This window comes from Microplitis mediator, chromosome 10 (genome assembly GCF_029852145.1).
Source record: "Microplitis mediator isolate UGA2020A chromosome 10, iyMicMedi2.1, whole genome shotgun sequence".
NCBI classification, from domain to species: domain Eukaryota; kingdom Metazoa; phylum Arthropoda; class Insecta; order Hymenoptera; family Braconidae; genus Microplitis; species Microplitis mediator.
Window position 1 is genome coordinate 16,074,403 of NC_079978.1, and position 17,199 is coordinate 16,091,601.

Sequence of the window (17,199 nt, forward strand, 5' to 3'; positions counted from 1 at the left end):
CACATAAATATCATTGTTTATTACAAAACAATTTATTCTATTACATGTCAAGTAATTTAATAGCTCATTAATGTATTTTTGTTTTTGTCATATTATTTCACTAATAAATATATCCTCGAGGCACAATATTTTAATTATGAAAAAATATCTATATATATTTATAATAATTAAATTTGATATGTAACTGTATTTTTTTTTTATCATCGATTATTTAAATTGTCATTCGATATTTACTTTGGCCCACTTGAGTAATTAGTTTAAGTATAAATAAAAAACAATATTTAAAATATATATTTATATATATATATATTAAATCAATTTGTTTTTATGAAGTCACCGTATAAAATTTTTTTTACCCACTTTGACAGTTGATTAAAAAAAAAAAATCCACACGAAACTAATGGATTTGAAGTTTTATAAATAAAAAAAAATAATAATAAATAAATAAGTAAAAATAAAATAAAAAGTTTTCGTAAAGGGTAAACGTGATAGCAGTACAGACTGTTAAGACCGTGATAATACGGTCTTAAACCGTGATCGTAACGGCTGCCGCATAGAGAGGCAGTTGAGAACTGACTGGTTGAAACTCCTCGCTTGCATGGTCCGCGGTTTGAGTGACGCGACGCGGTCGGTGTGACGCGTACATTTCTCTCTCCCTCTCACTTAAACTCCCTTATTCTCTCTTTATCTTTTTCTTTCTTTATTTTTTTTTTAACGTTGCTTCCTCGTCCCTCATTTTATTCTCCAGCAGCACCGACTCTTGGGTGATTCTACCGCCCCCACGAAACTCTCATTGCTTTACTTATATCGGTTGCTCTCGGTTACGCTCGCAAGTGTACGGCCCTTAGGGACACTCGTCGCGTTCGCCGGTCGCGTCCAAGACGCAACGGTGCAAGAGGGAAACTTTCGAAAATCCAAGGGCTCCATCTCCAGTCTCATTATCCGTCTGAGCGTTTTCAATGGGAATCCCCTGATGTATAAGAATACAAGAGTCTTGCATCTTTTGTTTTATTCTGTTTTGTTCCTTCACTTTATTTATTTATTTTTTAGTTTTTTTCTTCCAACGATTTTTGAATAGGATCGAAAAATGAAAAAATGTTAAAACGTTTTAAAATGTTAGATCGTGATGCCCTTAGAGACATTAATTCCAGTGAGATTACCGAAGACAGTAACTAAGATGCTAAGAAGATTGAGAACATTGAAAAGTACTCGGTTTATTTTAAGCTCAATAAAAAAAAATCCCGAGAGAATTTATTTAAATTATTGATAATAGAGTATACACATTTAAATTTATAAAATATATTTTTTAAAATGGTAATTTTTTAGTAAATCCTACATTAGTATGACAGAATTCAATTTTATGTATTTTAGTTGTTATACAACATATTTTGTTTTATTTTAAAAAATAACGAAAATTTGCAAAACTTTTTGTTTTTAAATTATGAAATACTTGTAATGAATATAAAAATTTTCAATTGCATAATAGTTTTTTGATAAAGTATATCACAAAATATCCTTTGAGGATGAAATAAAAAGTAATTACCATAAAATTTTATTTTAAAAAATTTGAAAGAACGTAATTTAATGTGTTTACTGCAAGACTTTATTTTTTTTAAGAGTTTTGAAAAAATAACTCTTTGAATATGATAAATGTAATAAAATATGTTATTTGTATACGTCTTTATGTTTACTAAAATAAATATGTAATTTTAATTTGAAAACTAATTATACGAAATTTAAAATATGAAAGTTGGTCAGCTTTGGAATACTTTTAATCTTTTAAAATGTTCATCATAATACCAATTAATAAAAATTCAAGTTAATTCTCATTAAAATGCAAAAAAATCGGGGGTGAATTCAAATTTCCGTCATTCGGAGTTTCGGAGTTTTAAAAAAAATCCCTTCGCATACGGAGTAAATGAGGAGTTTATTGTTACAGTGTAGATTTTATTTAATTCAGCATTCACTCAGATTTGGAGTTCCAATATTAAAATTAAGTCTTTTTAGGAGTAAATTTCACTCCGAGTGGATAAAATAAATACACGGACATCCGCTCCGAATTCAATCCGCGTTCACTGCACAAATTTTTAACAGTCTGAGATTTAAATTTTAAAATATTTAAAAAATTTGTTCATTAGACAAAAGACAAAATACTCTATCAGAGATATCTATAAATGTAGATATACAAATATATGGTGATCAGGTTTTAATTCCTGATCGGGTATTAGGTCTCTGATCTTATATTCACTTTAAAAAAAATCTGTCTGTCGGTTGATCCTGCGGGCCAGCCCCAAAACTTCCCGCTGTTTTCGAGCTCCTCGAGCTCGAAAACATTGTTGTGGATACATTTTCGAGCTCTTCGAGCTCGAAAATACTTTAGTGTGCCATTGTTTTAAAAAAAACCGATTTTAGCATTTCTTTCTCCCACGATATCTCAGGAATGAATTGACCGATTTTGATGGTTGAGGCGGCAATCGACGTGTTTTATTGAGTTCTAGAACTGATCAGATTTTGAAGTTGATCGTATAAGTCGTTTCTGAGAAATCAATAAAAAACTAAAATAAAAAAAAATTTTTAATTCTTATTCTTTGTATAACTTGTAAACTACATGACCGATTTACCCCAAAATCTAATCAAGACTAAGTTTTGGTGAGCTCTTTCGATCGCCACCAAGTACGTTCAAATCGGTTCATCTGTTCCAAAGATATCGTCGGACAAAAAAAAGTTCACACACACACACACACACACACACACACACACACACACACACACACACACACACACACACACACACACACACACACACACACACACACACACACGGACGTCCACCCGGGAATAGTCAGAATAGTTTCCTAGGACCTCAAAACGTCGACATCTGATGAAAACTCGATTTTCGAAAATCGGACCGAAACCAATAACTTCCCTTTTTTGAAAATTTGCAATTTTCTTAGCGGGAAGTTAAAAAAAAAATATTTTTAAAAAATCAATAAAAGTGAATAAGATATCAATTCTCTTATTCAATTTTGATTTTATAATGTAATTAAATAATGTCATATTAAATTCAATGATAAAAAATCTTGATAATTTATATATGTATATCTTATTAATAATTGACATCGAAGATTACCCGGGTCAAAAATAAATCTCGGTTCAGGCTCACTTCACCTTATTTTCTTTTGAAGTAAAAGATTTGCCGACAATTTTACGATAAGATCTTGACTTTTTCGACTTAAATTTTCGTCAACTTTTAGAGCTTTTTTTTTTTATCTAATTCGCCTTACTTTTGATTTGCTGAATCAACTTGAAAAAAAGTTATTTATTTGCCTTACTTCAGCTCAACCAAGTAAACATTAAGCAGTATTTTTTAGTGTAAAATGTGTTTTTCGCGTTTCACTTTAGTTTTAACTTTTTCTTAATAATTCAAGTCGAATAAGTCTAAGCCAAGTCAATTTATAAGGAAAAATTATTCATGTCTGTAATGCTATGGTGTCATAGTAGAGCCGGACCATAATGTCTACCTGTCGGAAATTGAAATAAATAGATGCAGAAATTGCTATGACCATAGTAAAATATCCAATAGTTATCGTCGTCGATTTTACTATGGCCATAGTAATTTTGGCATGTGTTCAATTCAATTTCCGACAGGTGGCAAACATGGTCCGGCACTACTATGACACCATAGCATTACAAACAAGAATAATTTCTCTGTGTAGACTTGATTTCATGTATCTGAAGATCGGAACGTTTTTCGCGCAATGAAAATTTAAAAAATTTATGTAATTTGACTGCTTAAAGGTGATTTAAGAAGTAATTTGGGGTGACTGTAATTTTCGCTTGGCATTCTAGCACCTAAGCGAAACATTTCAGAAATCTAGATCCAATAGATTTTTTACTTTTCATTTTGTTTTTTTATTTTCGTTTCGCAAAAAACGCTTGGATCTTCAGGTACACCTTGATTTCGACTTTTTCGTAACTGAGTAACCGAGTCAAGTCTAAGTTAAGACAACAACTGAATGTATTTTATATATCCGTGAAAAAGAAGTCGAGTTTGTTTTGTGGAAATCGGCTCTAAATTTCGACTTGTGAAACCGAGACTAAATTGAGTTTCATTTTTGACCCGAGTATTCGTTGTTAAAATTTCAATTTTTCTGACAGTTGTCGACAAGTAGACTTTAAATAAAAATTTAACTGTCAGGCTGCAATTATAAAATATTATAAATCAGAAAATTTATCAATGTTACTGTGAATGAAATATAAAAAGAGATTTAAAAAAAAAAAAAAATATTGTGTAATGGTCGGGTAATAATTTGAAACAGTTACTTTTATTTGTTACACGTACGGAAAGTCAATGATGCACTTAAAATCTTGGTATGTTATGCCTCGAAGCGAAAAATACTTTTATGCATTATTTTTTCAAGAGAATCAATCGTTTGCGGTGGGAAAAAAAATTATCTGGTTAAAATTTAGATATGATTACAGTTAAAATTTCATGTTGGTTTAAATAAAAATCGTAAATTCAATCGATTGATGTGTTTGTTTTATATCTAAAAAATATATCACTCTTTCCGCACAGTAATTTAAATCAAAAAAACATTTCTAGCGAAAAAATATTAGAGGTATAGAAGAGTTTTAACGAAATGTCCTACTAACTAAATCATAACTGCAGAATGTACTCTTGCATGTGAAAAATAAAAAAAAAACACATATTACAAAGCTTTTTCATTGGGTTAAAAAAAATGAATAAAACAAAATATATATATACAAACGTAAACTTTAAAATGAAAAAGTAGAAAATATTTTTCGAGATTTAATTGGTCGTGGTTTAATTCTACGTATGTACAGCGCCACCTCGAGTGTCCTTATAAACGAACGAGAGGGCGCGAAAGTCGTGCAAAATCTCGAGAATGAAAAAGAAAAAGGGTAGAAATAAGCAAGTACACGACCATTTTTAACTTTTCTCTTTTACTCTCTTTTTCTCAGTACACTTGGGATGTCGCCTGTGGCCAACGATCTATTGTTTAAGCTCCAGGCCACCCTTCTTCTACTGTACTATGTTGGGACTATAAGCCGAGAACCCTCTAAAAAACATGGGGGATGGTAAAAAATAAAAAATAAATTAAAAAACGCGTCAAAGACGGTAAAACTCGGCTCGTACTGTTTGCATGCCGAGGACTCTCGCTACCGAATCGTAAATCGTTTCTAACTTTTTTTCTATTTCAGTTTACATCAAAACCTAGGATTTATAAAATTAATTTAATGAAATTATAATAAAATATAAATAGAAATTATACCGATAATTTTTAAAGCGTATAATTCAATCAAAGGCAAAAAATAATCGATATTATTATTTATAACTCGGTTATTCATATAATTTCTTACGGGATGCTTTTAAAATTATCTAATTAATGAGAAATATTGTAAATTAAAAAGTGTATTATTAGTTTTGAAATAATATAATCTTATTGAAAGAAATATAAGGTAAAAGCTCGTATACCCGCTCAGTACCATTAATCCCTCACTTTAACTGAATCGTTTATTTGAGAAACCCCATAAGTCATGTTTTTTACGAAATTGGGTTCTTTGGATGTCCCTCCATAGAAATCAATCAGAATACGCATCAAATCAGCGTTTAAAAAGAAATCAACGGGTTGAGTTTTAGTTTTACAGAAATCATTTTTTTTTTTTTTATTCAAAATTCGCGCGTTTTTGGGAAATTAATTTTAAATGTTGTTTTATTGTTGATTGTTATATGACTAATTAAAATGTTTAAATTAATTATAATTTTTTGTAATTTCTGAGTTTCAGAGTTCAAATACATATTTAATACTTCATTTTATCAGTGTAATAAATGATTTGAGTGGAAACATTTAAAAAAACAATGATTTTATAACTTTTTTTTCCGTTTGGTTGAGAAACCCCATAAGTCAATCAACTTTAAATAATTTTTTTTAGGAGTTTCAGTTGGAAAATTAAATTTTTCTTGTTGGAATCTTTTTCAGAGACGCTAAAATTATTGTATTCAATTATTTATTTATTATTTTAATGTCAAGTTTTTCCAAAAAAATGTTTTTTGTGTTTCCTGAAAAATTTTGTTTTCTTGACTTATGGGGTTTCTCAAATAAACGATTCATTTGTCCAAATCAATAAACTTATCATAGTTTAATTGATATTGTCTTTAAGCGACTATAGGGCCATGTGTTGATCGAGTAATTTTACATCACAACTTTTAGTGAGCGACTATGGGTACACCCAAGGACCTTATTTAAAAAATTAATAATAATTAATTATCAAAATTATTCTTCAAACTTAAATTTTATTCTAATACCCGAAACTTCAAAAAATAACTAAAAAAAAAAAAATATGGTTTTTCATTTTATTTATTAATTTATATTGAGTGATTTAATCTCACTCCAATGAAAACTGAGCGGGTATAGGGGCTTTTACCTTAGTAGCAATAATAATAATAAAGGATTCAATTTATGGAGTTATTTATTTTTCTTCATCGAAAAAGTAAAAAAAGAAGCTGCGAATAACTGTAATGAAGGATTTGAGTATATTTGAGTGTGATTGGATATTGTTAGTGACACTAATCGTAAAACCAAAGTATAATTAGAGTGGTTGAGAACCCCGGAATTCCGAGGGATGGACGAGCACGCAAGGTAGCGTGTTGCACACCGTAACTCCTCCCTTACGATATACCTCCTACTTTAGCAACCCCACGTGAGACACGACAGCACCGGCACTGCTGCCTCTCTCACACCCTAGAATCTCTCATTATAATAGAAAAAAAAATTTATATATATGTATACGCGAGTACTGTTACCATATATAAATATACCAAGTACACTTATATCGCGACCTCGTGATAAATAATCTCACATATATTCAAGTATATAAATAATATACCCTATATGACAGAAGAAAAAAAATGGAGTTAGTATTGAGAAAGAATATGAAAATATCCCTTAGTACATATATGTAAATCCATATAAATATGTACGTATTATATATACATAAGTGAAAAAAAAACACATCTATATATATGTATATATTTATCGACACAAAATGCAACTCTCGTTTACATCCAAATGAACACACGTTATTAATCACAGTCAAGAGTAACGACATACATGTTTATTTGCAATTCTATTTGATTGTATTTCTGTCTCATTTAATATTCATTAGTATTTTAGAAGGTGAATCATTTATTACTTTTATAATTTTGTTAATTTACGACATTGATATATGGAATAAAATATTACCAATCAAACAGAGTTTTTAATATATCGATATTTTAAATATTAACAGCCACACGGAGTCGACTACTCGTTATAAGCCTGGTCTGGGAGACAGGGAAAATTTTTTTCGGAGTTCGTCTCTCCATTACCGCGCGTTTAGTTTTGTTCTCGACTACTCGTTATAAGCCTGTTTTATTTTATCTGATTTTAAACTTCATATTACTGCCCAAATATCACGACTAAATTTATAAAATACTCAGAAAAAAGAATTTCTTGCCGCAATAAAATTTTAATTTGCACCAAGAAATTTTATGCATTATCAATTAAATACAAAAATTGTCTTGGGGCGAGAAAAGATTTTTTTGGTCAAGAAATAATTCCTTGCACCAGTAATTTTTTCTAGTTCTAAATAAATTTTTGTTTTCAATTCACAATGCAAAAAATTTATTGGGGTAAGTAAAAATTTTCTTTAGGCGAGTAAAGATTTTTTGTGTCAATGAATCCTTTTTTTTTTCTATGCACACTTTTTTGGCTTTGAGAAGCTTCCTAAAACCAAAAGGGAGTATAAAAATCTGTCATTTTGGAATAAGTAACGCGATATAAATAATATAGCTATATATTCAGTGACATTCAGTCATATTTAGTGACAGAATAATTAAAGTATTAATTTATTTAAAGAAAATAAATACGATCGTCTTTTTTCCCGCGTAATTTAAATGTAATTCGAATGATATAGATAAATCTATTTATCTAAATACTTGGCAATTCTATGAAAAGGCACAAATTCAAGTCAATACCTATCTAATGATACCAATTTCAATAACATTCACTAATTCTATCATATAGATATGGCGGGAACAAAATTTTCCTTATTCTCTTAATAATATAGATAAATTATATTTTACTTAATATTTTTTAAATTATTCTCTGTGAAATATTGATAGGAAATTTTTATCTTTAATTTTGATATTTTTTCCTTTTGTTAGTTTATAATTTATACAATTTTAATAGAAGCTTATAACGAGCTGTGGTATGAAACTCAAAAAAGTGGTCAAGTGAGGGAAGCTGGACTCAGTACCTGTCGATTGAGGGGAAGAGGCTTATGACGAGTGTCGACTGTAATAAAAAATCAATAATATGTGTGGTTATTACTGTGGTAATATTAAAATAATAGAAATAAAATGTAAAAATAAAAAGTGGGAACAATAATAATTTGTTTAAAATTTAAAAATAAAATAGGCATATATTTGAGCACCATTAAAACTATAACTATGTACTTAGTCACGACTCCATCGTTTGCTTTGTAGTTTATGCTCGTCAGTTTGTCAGCGAGATTCAAACATTAAAGAAAAAGAAGGAGCAAAAGAATGACGAGAAGAGCATAAAAGTCTAAAGGGTTAAGAATAAAAGAACCCAAGGAAAAGAGTACTTTCTAGCCTAGATTTGACTCTGTGGTAATCCACGTTTTAATTACAATCTCACACGACAGAAAAAAAAAATAGTAAAAATAAAAAAAGAAAAAGGGTATGAATGTAAATGAGAAGTATGATATTGCTGTCATCAATTACATATGTTTGAAAAGATAACGTTCGTACTGACTAATTAGAGCAATTAAAATACATGTAAATAAAACAAAGTTTAATTAATTTAAAAGTTTTTAAATATAAATTTAAAAAATAAAATAAAAATTATTAATCCTTTGAAATGAAAAATAGTTTTAATAACTGAAGGTAATGAGTTTAATTAAACGGGTGTGATCTATTTAAAAGAAATATTGAAGGCATCCTCATGGTGAATAAAAAAGAAATCTTGTTTCTACTATCTCAGGGGAAATCGACCAGGTCGAATTAGGCCGGCGGCCTCTTGGCAAAAGGTGAATTAGGTGGTTGAAGAGAAAATATAAAACCCTAGATAATTCATATACATTGCACACGTGTCTACGCATAAGAAAACATATTTTTTTGTTACACTATTCATTTTTTACTTTACTGAGATTGTTTTTTAAATTTTTAAAATATTAATAAACTCATTTTTTTTTATTATAAAAACAAGCAAAAGTTTTATATTTTTTTGTGAGATCATATATATGGTTGGGACATTTCTACTTGGTTTATTAAGGCTGTCGCAGAGTAAAATTGATAGCGTGTCTAGCGCAATAAACGATTTTCGTAAAGCAAAAATACTTAGCGATGACCTTCGAAAAAGTTGTCATGAATGTCGAGTTTTATTTCACCAAATAAGACAAATGTTTAAATTTTTATTGTTACATTTAATTTAAATGTGTAAGAAAGTGTGACTCCGTTGAAAACTAGTCCAACTTAAAAAGTTTAACAATTAATAATAATAATGTAAAGCGAAGAAAAAAGTGTAACAAATTAGATAATTATTATTGTGAAAATTTTTTATTTATTTAAATAAATAAAAATTATTAATAGAAGAAATAAAAACTATTGGCAAAATATGTCGAATAAATATTAATATAAGAATAAATTTTCTTCATCCTACATCCTACATGTTACGTAAAGCTGAACCAAAAATAACTCGCGAGTGAGTGACAAGTCTCACCTTAACTGACAAGAGACACAATGCCAAGTATGTTGTGAGAGTTCCATTTGACAAGAGCCACACACTAAAAAATATTTTCGTGGTAGATTTATATTTTTATAAAAAGTAGTAAAAAAAGGTTCAAATAAAATATAGAAGAAAAGAGAAACGTATATATATAATATATATGAAATTCCGGGTATCTCAAAAGAGTAAGGACGAAGTGAGTGAATAGACGACTCGGTGATTTCACGTTAAGATTTCTTGACCGGAAATTCAAGACAGTAGAAGGGATAAAATTCTTGGAGCATGGGAGAGAAGTTTACACGCTAGTCGTCTTGGTACAGATTTTCATCGTAGAAAGTCATTGCACTTTATGCTGAATGGGCAACAAGTCAACAACCTCAATCTTCCTTATATATACAAGCATGTATGTTGTATTTGTACCTGCGTATGTTCAATTCTTCCTTTGGCGTATTACTCTCAGCGTGTTACACGTACGAAACACAAGACAGGAACCAACCAGAGAAAGATGAGAGAGTGAGAAAGAAATTATTTTATGCTCCGCTAAGCACGAGTTACTACCACTGAATAATTTTATACCCACACTTGTCTTAATAACATCAAACGATACCTTTTTTTATTGTGTCAATGTCAACATTAATTACGCTAAATATTTGCTTAGTCTCAAATCCTTTAATTTAAACCTCAGTGTCCTAGTAGTCAGTCAATTTTAAAATATAAATATTTATTTACTCAATCAATAGCAGCAGAAAAAAAATTATAAATAAAAGTTGATGGATTTAATTACCATCTACACTCTATTTGAATTTATTCTAGTGTTATTTTCGGAGAGAAATAATAATAAAAATATACGTATATATGTATATATTTATTGTATAATTTTAGTGAGAGGATAAAAATAACGTTAAATTATGGCTCTATTTGTGTATTTTTAATGCAACAGGAAGTAAGCACTAAAAGAAGAAAAGATATACACGACCAGAAAATCATGAGCGTGTTTTTTAGCTATGAAAAATTATTATTAAATATCTATGACGAAATAAAAGGCTTTTTGTATACAACAACTTGAAATATAAGATAAGAAGATAAATATTTAGTGGTATTGTTTAATGACCTGCGTAATATTATTATACACTACCCAGTCAATATTAAACTGTCTTATAATTATATTTTATAAATTTATAGCATAATATGTACCAACAACTTTGTCCTTCACTATCTCACCCTCTTTAAACAAACAAAAACTCTATTAACGGACTTTCTCATACATAAATAATTTAATTTTATTTCCCGGTTTAATAAACTTTTTAAAGCTAATTAGTAGTATATGTTAAATTAATTTACTTATTAAATTCCTTGGGTAATTTTATTTAATTAGATATTTTTTTTTAATTTTACCAAAAATCAAACTACTATTAGTTTATGTCGGTTACAAATTTGAGCTTTTTAGCTCAGTTCTATTTTGCGTCGGGTGTTAAAAGTAGGTGGCAAGCTGTCAGTTAATGATTTATGTATATCTGCCAACGCGAAGACGTTAAAACTACCACATCGTTGTCTATGTTTAAAAGCATCAGACATGTTTAACAAGATTATAAACAGATGATCCATTCAATGAAAGAGAAGAAAAAAAAACGAAAGAAAAAAAAAGAGATATGTAAAATAATAAAATTACAACTACCGGGAAATTATTGAGACATGAATGTAATTTTTTGTATAAACAAAACTTACCTGTACATCAAAGTGAGTTGTTGTATCCTGTTGCTGCGGAGGACCTTGTTGTTGTTGCTGCTGAGTTGGCGGTGGTCCTTGTGGAGGTAATGGTCCTTGCGCACCAAAAAGTTGAGCTGCATGTGAATGGGGATGCTGGAGATGATGAGTCGGTGGTGCTTGATGATGTTGAAGATGATGAGGTGGTGCTGGAGCAAATGCTGCCATAAAATGTTCTTCGCTACCAACAACATCGACACCTGGTTTTAATAAAACGACACCACCACCTGCACTAACTGCTAAAGTTCCTGCTGCATTTTTTTGAAATTCTTCTTCACCTGGTGAAGGTTGTCTGCTTCCGGGGGTTCGACTAAAAAAAAATTTTTAATTAATTATTTAATAAAAAATCAAAGTAATTATTTTATTTTAAGCAAATAATTATTTATGATGATGACTTGATAAATTATATAAATATTTGAAATATCTCCTGGTGTTTTTCTGACTTGAGGTGACATCTAGTGTATCGTTAATGGTAAAGTGGGAAACTGTAGTATAGATTTTTAAAAAGTTATTAAATGTTGTGATTACAATTATTGTTTATAAATAATTTAAATTTATTTTCATTTAAAATTAAGAAATTTTATTCAAATTTTGAACTCTAAGTCATGTGTATAAGAAAGCAGCAAGTGTTAAAATAAAATTTAAGACATTTACAATGTCAATGTAAGTAAATATTTGATAAAGAATTTAAATTAATGCCGAGATAAAACCAACATACGCTACTATGAAGTCATACCAGAAAAACTACTCGACTCAATCAAATAATTACTTTTGAATTTTTAAAATTTATATTTTTATAAATTAAAATTTTAAAGATTGCGATGAAATTTAATTTATAAATTATCAACTGTTAGTATTTAAATGTTTGAAATAAAATAATTCAATTATTTATCAATTCAATGAAGGATCCTACAGCAGTTTTATTAAAAAAAAAAATATGAACTTACTTGAAACCTTTGTCATCATCGAGACCATTTTGCGAAACAAGTCCATTGCCTTGAGGAACATTATCATCTTTTGAACCGTCAAATGGACTTGCTGATCCTTTGTCTTTATCTTTTTTGTCATTGTCTGCATTCTAAAAGTTATAATTATCAATCAATATGTATATTAAGTCCATAGAAATAATAAAATTTAAATTTAAATGACAAATAATTACCAATCTGAGTGCGCTCATTCGGGATTCCAAATCCTTTGGTGTAGTTGGACTTGATCCAAGAACATATTCAACCATTTTAACACCAAGACCACCGGTTTCACTGCAATTACAATAAATAATTAATTATTAATTATTTTATTTCATATTACGGGAGACCACTAGTGTGATGGTTTAAAAAAAGATGATTTTTAGGAATTTTTTTAAAGAAAACTACTGCATGGAATGTTTTAATATTTTAAGGATATATTTGTGGATATATTATGAATACTAGATAAAATTTTTAGACCAAAAAATTCAAAATTCAGCGAATTATTCACAATTTCCCGCTCAAAAAAAAAAGTCCCTACTGCAGTGATAGCGTTCACAGCCCGAGATATCAAAAAAACCAAAAAGGTTTTTAAGCTAGAGGGTATTTCCTGTACCAGGGGCCTCGGGTCAAAAAAAAAATTGAAATTTAACAAAACGGCGGAGTTTTAAAAAAAAATTTCAAATTTTGCGCGAAAATTTGATGATTTTTGGCCTGGGAAAATTACAGTTTTAATTCAATGGAAAAACTGAAGGTTCATGGTACGTAGAAACATATAAAAGAAACTGCAATTCAAATGTATCTGAAGATTGAAACATTTTCGGGGAATGAAAATAAAAAAACAAAATGAACAGTAAAGAGTCTACTGGATCTAGATTTTGGAAATGTTTCGTATAAGTGCTAGTATGTCAACTGTAAATTGCAACCGTCCCCAATTACCCCTCGTCACTTTTAAGCAGTGAAATTTCATAAATTTTTTTCATTTTCGTTGAGTGAAAAACGTTCCTATCTCTAGGTCCATCAATTCAAATCAAATCGATCGGATGATTTGTCTTCGAGTTTTAGATGCAGCAATTTTGAAAAATGTATTTTCGAAAACCGATAAGCGGCTACTCTTCAGATGGCTCTAACTCAGAAAAACTATTCGAGATATGCAAAAAAAATGGATTATTCAAAATTTCACACTAGTGGTCTCCGTTAGATCGATCATATTTTATAATTTACCTGCTTCTGGGACTAAGTACAGCTCCAACTTCAGATGTTTGATGATGGTAACCTGTTCCCACACTAACTCGTCTTCCGGTTGCCATCGAAATTGGCTGTGATACTGCATGATCTACAAAATAATAATTAATAACAAATTAGTTTATTAAATAAATTTATTGAAATGATTAAATAAAAATAAATGAATGATAATTAAAAATTTTGTGATTACAATTATTTTAAATATTTTGATATTCTATTTGTAAGATAATTATGTTAAAAATCAAGCGAATGTATGATTATCTAGTGATTAAAGTAAATGATTTAAAGGCAGGTATGATTAAGGGATGATGAATAGGTACGATCCTGGACATTGGGACGTTGCCCCCACCAGACAACCAATGCCGGGCGTCTGTCGCCATAGCAACAGTCGCGTTGCACCCATCACATCATACTTATATCATAATAATAAAATTTAAATAAATGTCAGTACTGATGTATGTCGATTTTATCCACTGTTTGGTTATTTAAAAATAAATTTAAATAACTTACAAATAAAATATCAAGTATTTTAATAATATGATAACATGTCATTTAAATAATTCAACATTCACTAAGATGAGCTGGTACTCAATTTAAAAATTTAATGACCAAAAATAAATAATTTCAATACCTGGAGTGCTCCAAGTTGAATCTCGCCACATTTGATGATGATCACCAAGATGAAGTATCCCACCGCCTTTGACACCCCCTTCATCTTTTGAACCACCTTCGTCAACGCCCCAGAGCTTTTTTGCCGAGGGTGCGATCTGTTAAAAAAATAAATATTTTTTATTTAGAATCGTTCATTTATTTTTCAAATTATAATTCAAATTAAATCATAAATTATTATTTAAATTGTCATTAAAAAATTTTTTAAAAATTAAAATAAATTTATAGAAACTTCAGTCATTTAAATTTAAATTTAAAATATTTCCATCGAACAATAGGCCTGTGTTTAAAAGATTAAACGATAAAAATCATGTGGTTTATTTACGTGGATAATTGCTTGTGTTGAATTTTTTTATTTCTCTTAACATCAACGTCTTTTAAAACCTGCTAATCTTAAAACTTTTTTGTCGTTGTATTGCGAACGCGCGTGCTCAAGTGCAGTGTATAGTAATTTGCATGGCAATAATTAACATATTAATAATAATATCAAACTCTTTATTAAATTTTATGTTTTCTTAATACAATTAAATTGTTTTTTTTTTTATTTAAAAAAAAATCATAATAGCAAATGAAGGAAATTTTGTAATGTTATTAATTAAATAATCTTGTCAATTTAAAATCAATTGAGAGGATAAAAGGTCAATGACCCTTGATCGATATAATGTACAATCAATTAATAAATTAATCAATCAATCAATCAAATGAGATTTATTTAATTCTCACGTTTTAAAACGGCGCATTGAGGTCGCGAGAATCTTGTCGCAGGAGACCTCGAACTTTCAACCCTCCACCCACTACCCCTCTACCGTTATTTCCCTCACTAGTTCAACGAACTTTCAATCTACGTCTGCGCGTGCTTCGCTTTTCATTTTAATAATATATTTACAATTGTTTAAATTATTAACAATGTAATTAAATATTAATCCGTGATAAACAAAATAAGACAGTAATTTTTACTGCAGTCTATCGAATATTTTTAAAAAATAATAGAATAAATATATGTAATTTTATAAGTAACAAAAATATACAGGGCAATTAAATATATCCGATACCTGTTTCTTTATATATAAGGAGATTTACGTAAAAGCGAGGGGATGAAAAAAAAATCAAAGAACTCGTGATCTAAAATCGTGAAAAAAACTCGGTGTATTACGAAAGGTTGGGTGTAGAATAAAAATAAAAAGGGGAAACTAAAAGTAGTATAGGTCTCATAAATATTTAATACATGTATTAAAAAAAGAATAAATATTTTTTGTTTTCAAATAAAAGAATTTTATAAATAAAACGAAAACCAGAAATTTGAAAATATTTAAAATAAATTATTTCTAACTGTACAAAAAATATTAATAACAAAAAATTTTGACATTTTATAAATCACATTCAAGTTCGAGTTTGAAATTTTTAATAATTAAAAACAACCAAAAAAATTCTATTCAAAATATCGTTAGTTAATAGAAGATTATTTTTTATCTAGCCCTTATGAAAATAATAATTATCAAAATTTCCCGAGTAATTTACTTAATCGTTTATTTTTTATAAACGTATCCCAAAATCAATACAGAAACGACTATAAATAATTATAATTGTTATTAAAAGATGAATATTTAAAATTAAAATAGCATGTATATAATTATCTCCATAATGACAATAGTTAATATTTTTCCGTGAATTTATCATTTCCGTGCGGTAAATTGAGAGTGATTTGCACGTGTGCTTAATAGATAAAATGGCCACGAGTTTATAACAGCAGTCACACTTATCGACCGCGTAATTCCGCGGAGTTCAGTAGAAACCGACGGCATGACAGCTTTAGTGTAACATCTATCGATAGTACCAGTCATATATGACTATAAATCGAGAAAGATATACATGTACATATATATTTATATATGTAAAAGAATGGGAGAGACAGCTTACACATCTAGTGTTGTGCAAGTCACAACACAATACAGTAAAGTTGGCCCCAAAGTGCAAGAAACTATCGCATATAAATATATATATGATACTTAATACACTACATATATTTATGTATGTTACTACTTGGATTACACATATGTATATATATATATATATATGTGTTGCCGAGTTTATACGATCTCCCTACCTCATGTTGCCGAACATCACCGAATTACATTTACCCTTCTCTTTCTCACTCTATAATATTTTCCCGCTCTTTTCTGACGGCTGTTCTTGTCTGTACTCTAAACACTCCTGGCATACGGGGCCACCGACCCCTTCTCCGAGAGCCCCAGCGGTTGGGTCACGGCCACTGTCCTCGCGCGACTCGCGAGTCTCGATCGTTTGTATGACCGGAACGAGTTAAATTAAATGGCAATAGCGTGAAAAAAAAAATCTGTTCATTTTTTTCAAAAAGCTAAGAATTTTTTTTTTATCACTTTATTGAGAAATAGTAATAAAATCTTCTATAATTGACTTATTATTTTTTAAAATTATTTTTGTCATTCAAGTAAATAAGGGCCAGTATTTTAATTAAAAGATTAAATTATTATTACCAGTATATCTATACATTGTAAATATACAGACATACTGCCGATAATAATTTAATCCTGGATTCTAAAACTGGCCCTAAAGATAAAAATAAAAAAAAAAAAAAATTAATCTGAATATAAAAATCCATAGAATAATCAAGCGATTGTTATTTACAATAAACGCTCAATTTAGACATGTGCGAAAACTGATACAGAATTTTTATTACTGTGACAATAAATTTGTACCCAATGCGT

General features: G+C 29.2%; 1 protein-coding gene across 4 annotated transcripts in view; it reads right to left on the bottom strand.

The window, feature by feature from the left end:
- LOC130676549 (maternal protein pumilio) overlaps nt 1-17,199 on the bottom strand; it is a 91,679-nt gene that overhangs the window by 47,090 nt on the left and 27,390 nt on the right. For all 4 annotated transcript variants that reach the window (XM_057482864.1, XM_057482867.1, XM_057482868.1 and 1 more), the window contains 5 exons: nt 14,418-14,553; nt 13,766-13,877; nt 12,736-12,835; nt 12,524-12,654; nt 11,538-11,886 (listed from right to left, as the gene is read on the bottom strand). In XM_057482864.1, the coding sequence (XP_057338847.1) occupies nt 11,538-11,886; nt 12,524-12,654; nt 12,736-12,835; nt 13,766-13,877; nt 14,418-14,553 (828 nt within the window). The remainder of the gene's footprint in view (nt 1-11,537; nt 11,887-12,523; nt 12,655-12,735; nt 12,836-13,765; nt 13,878-14,417; nt 14,554-17,199) is intronic.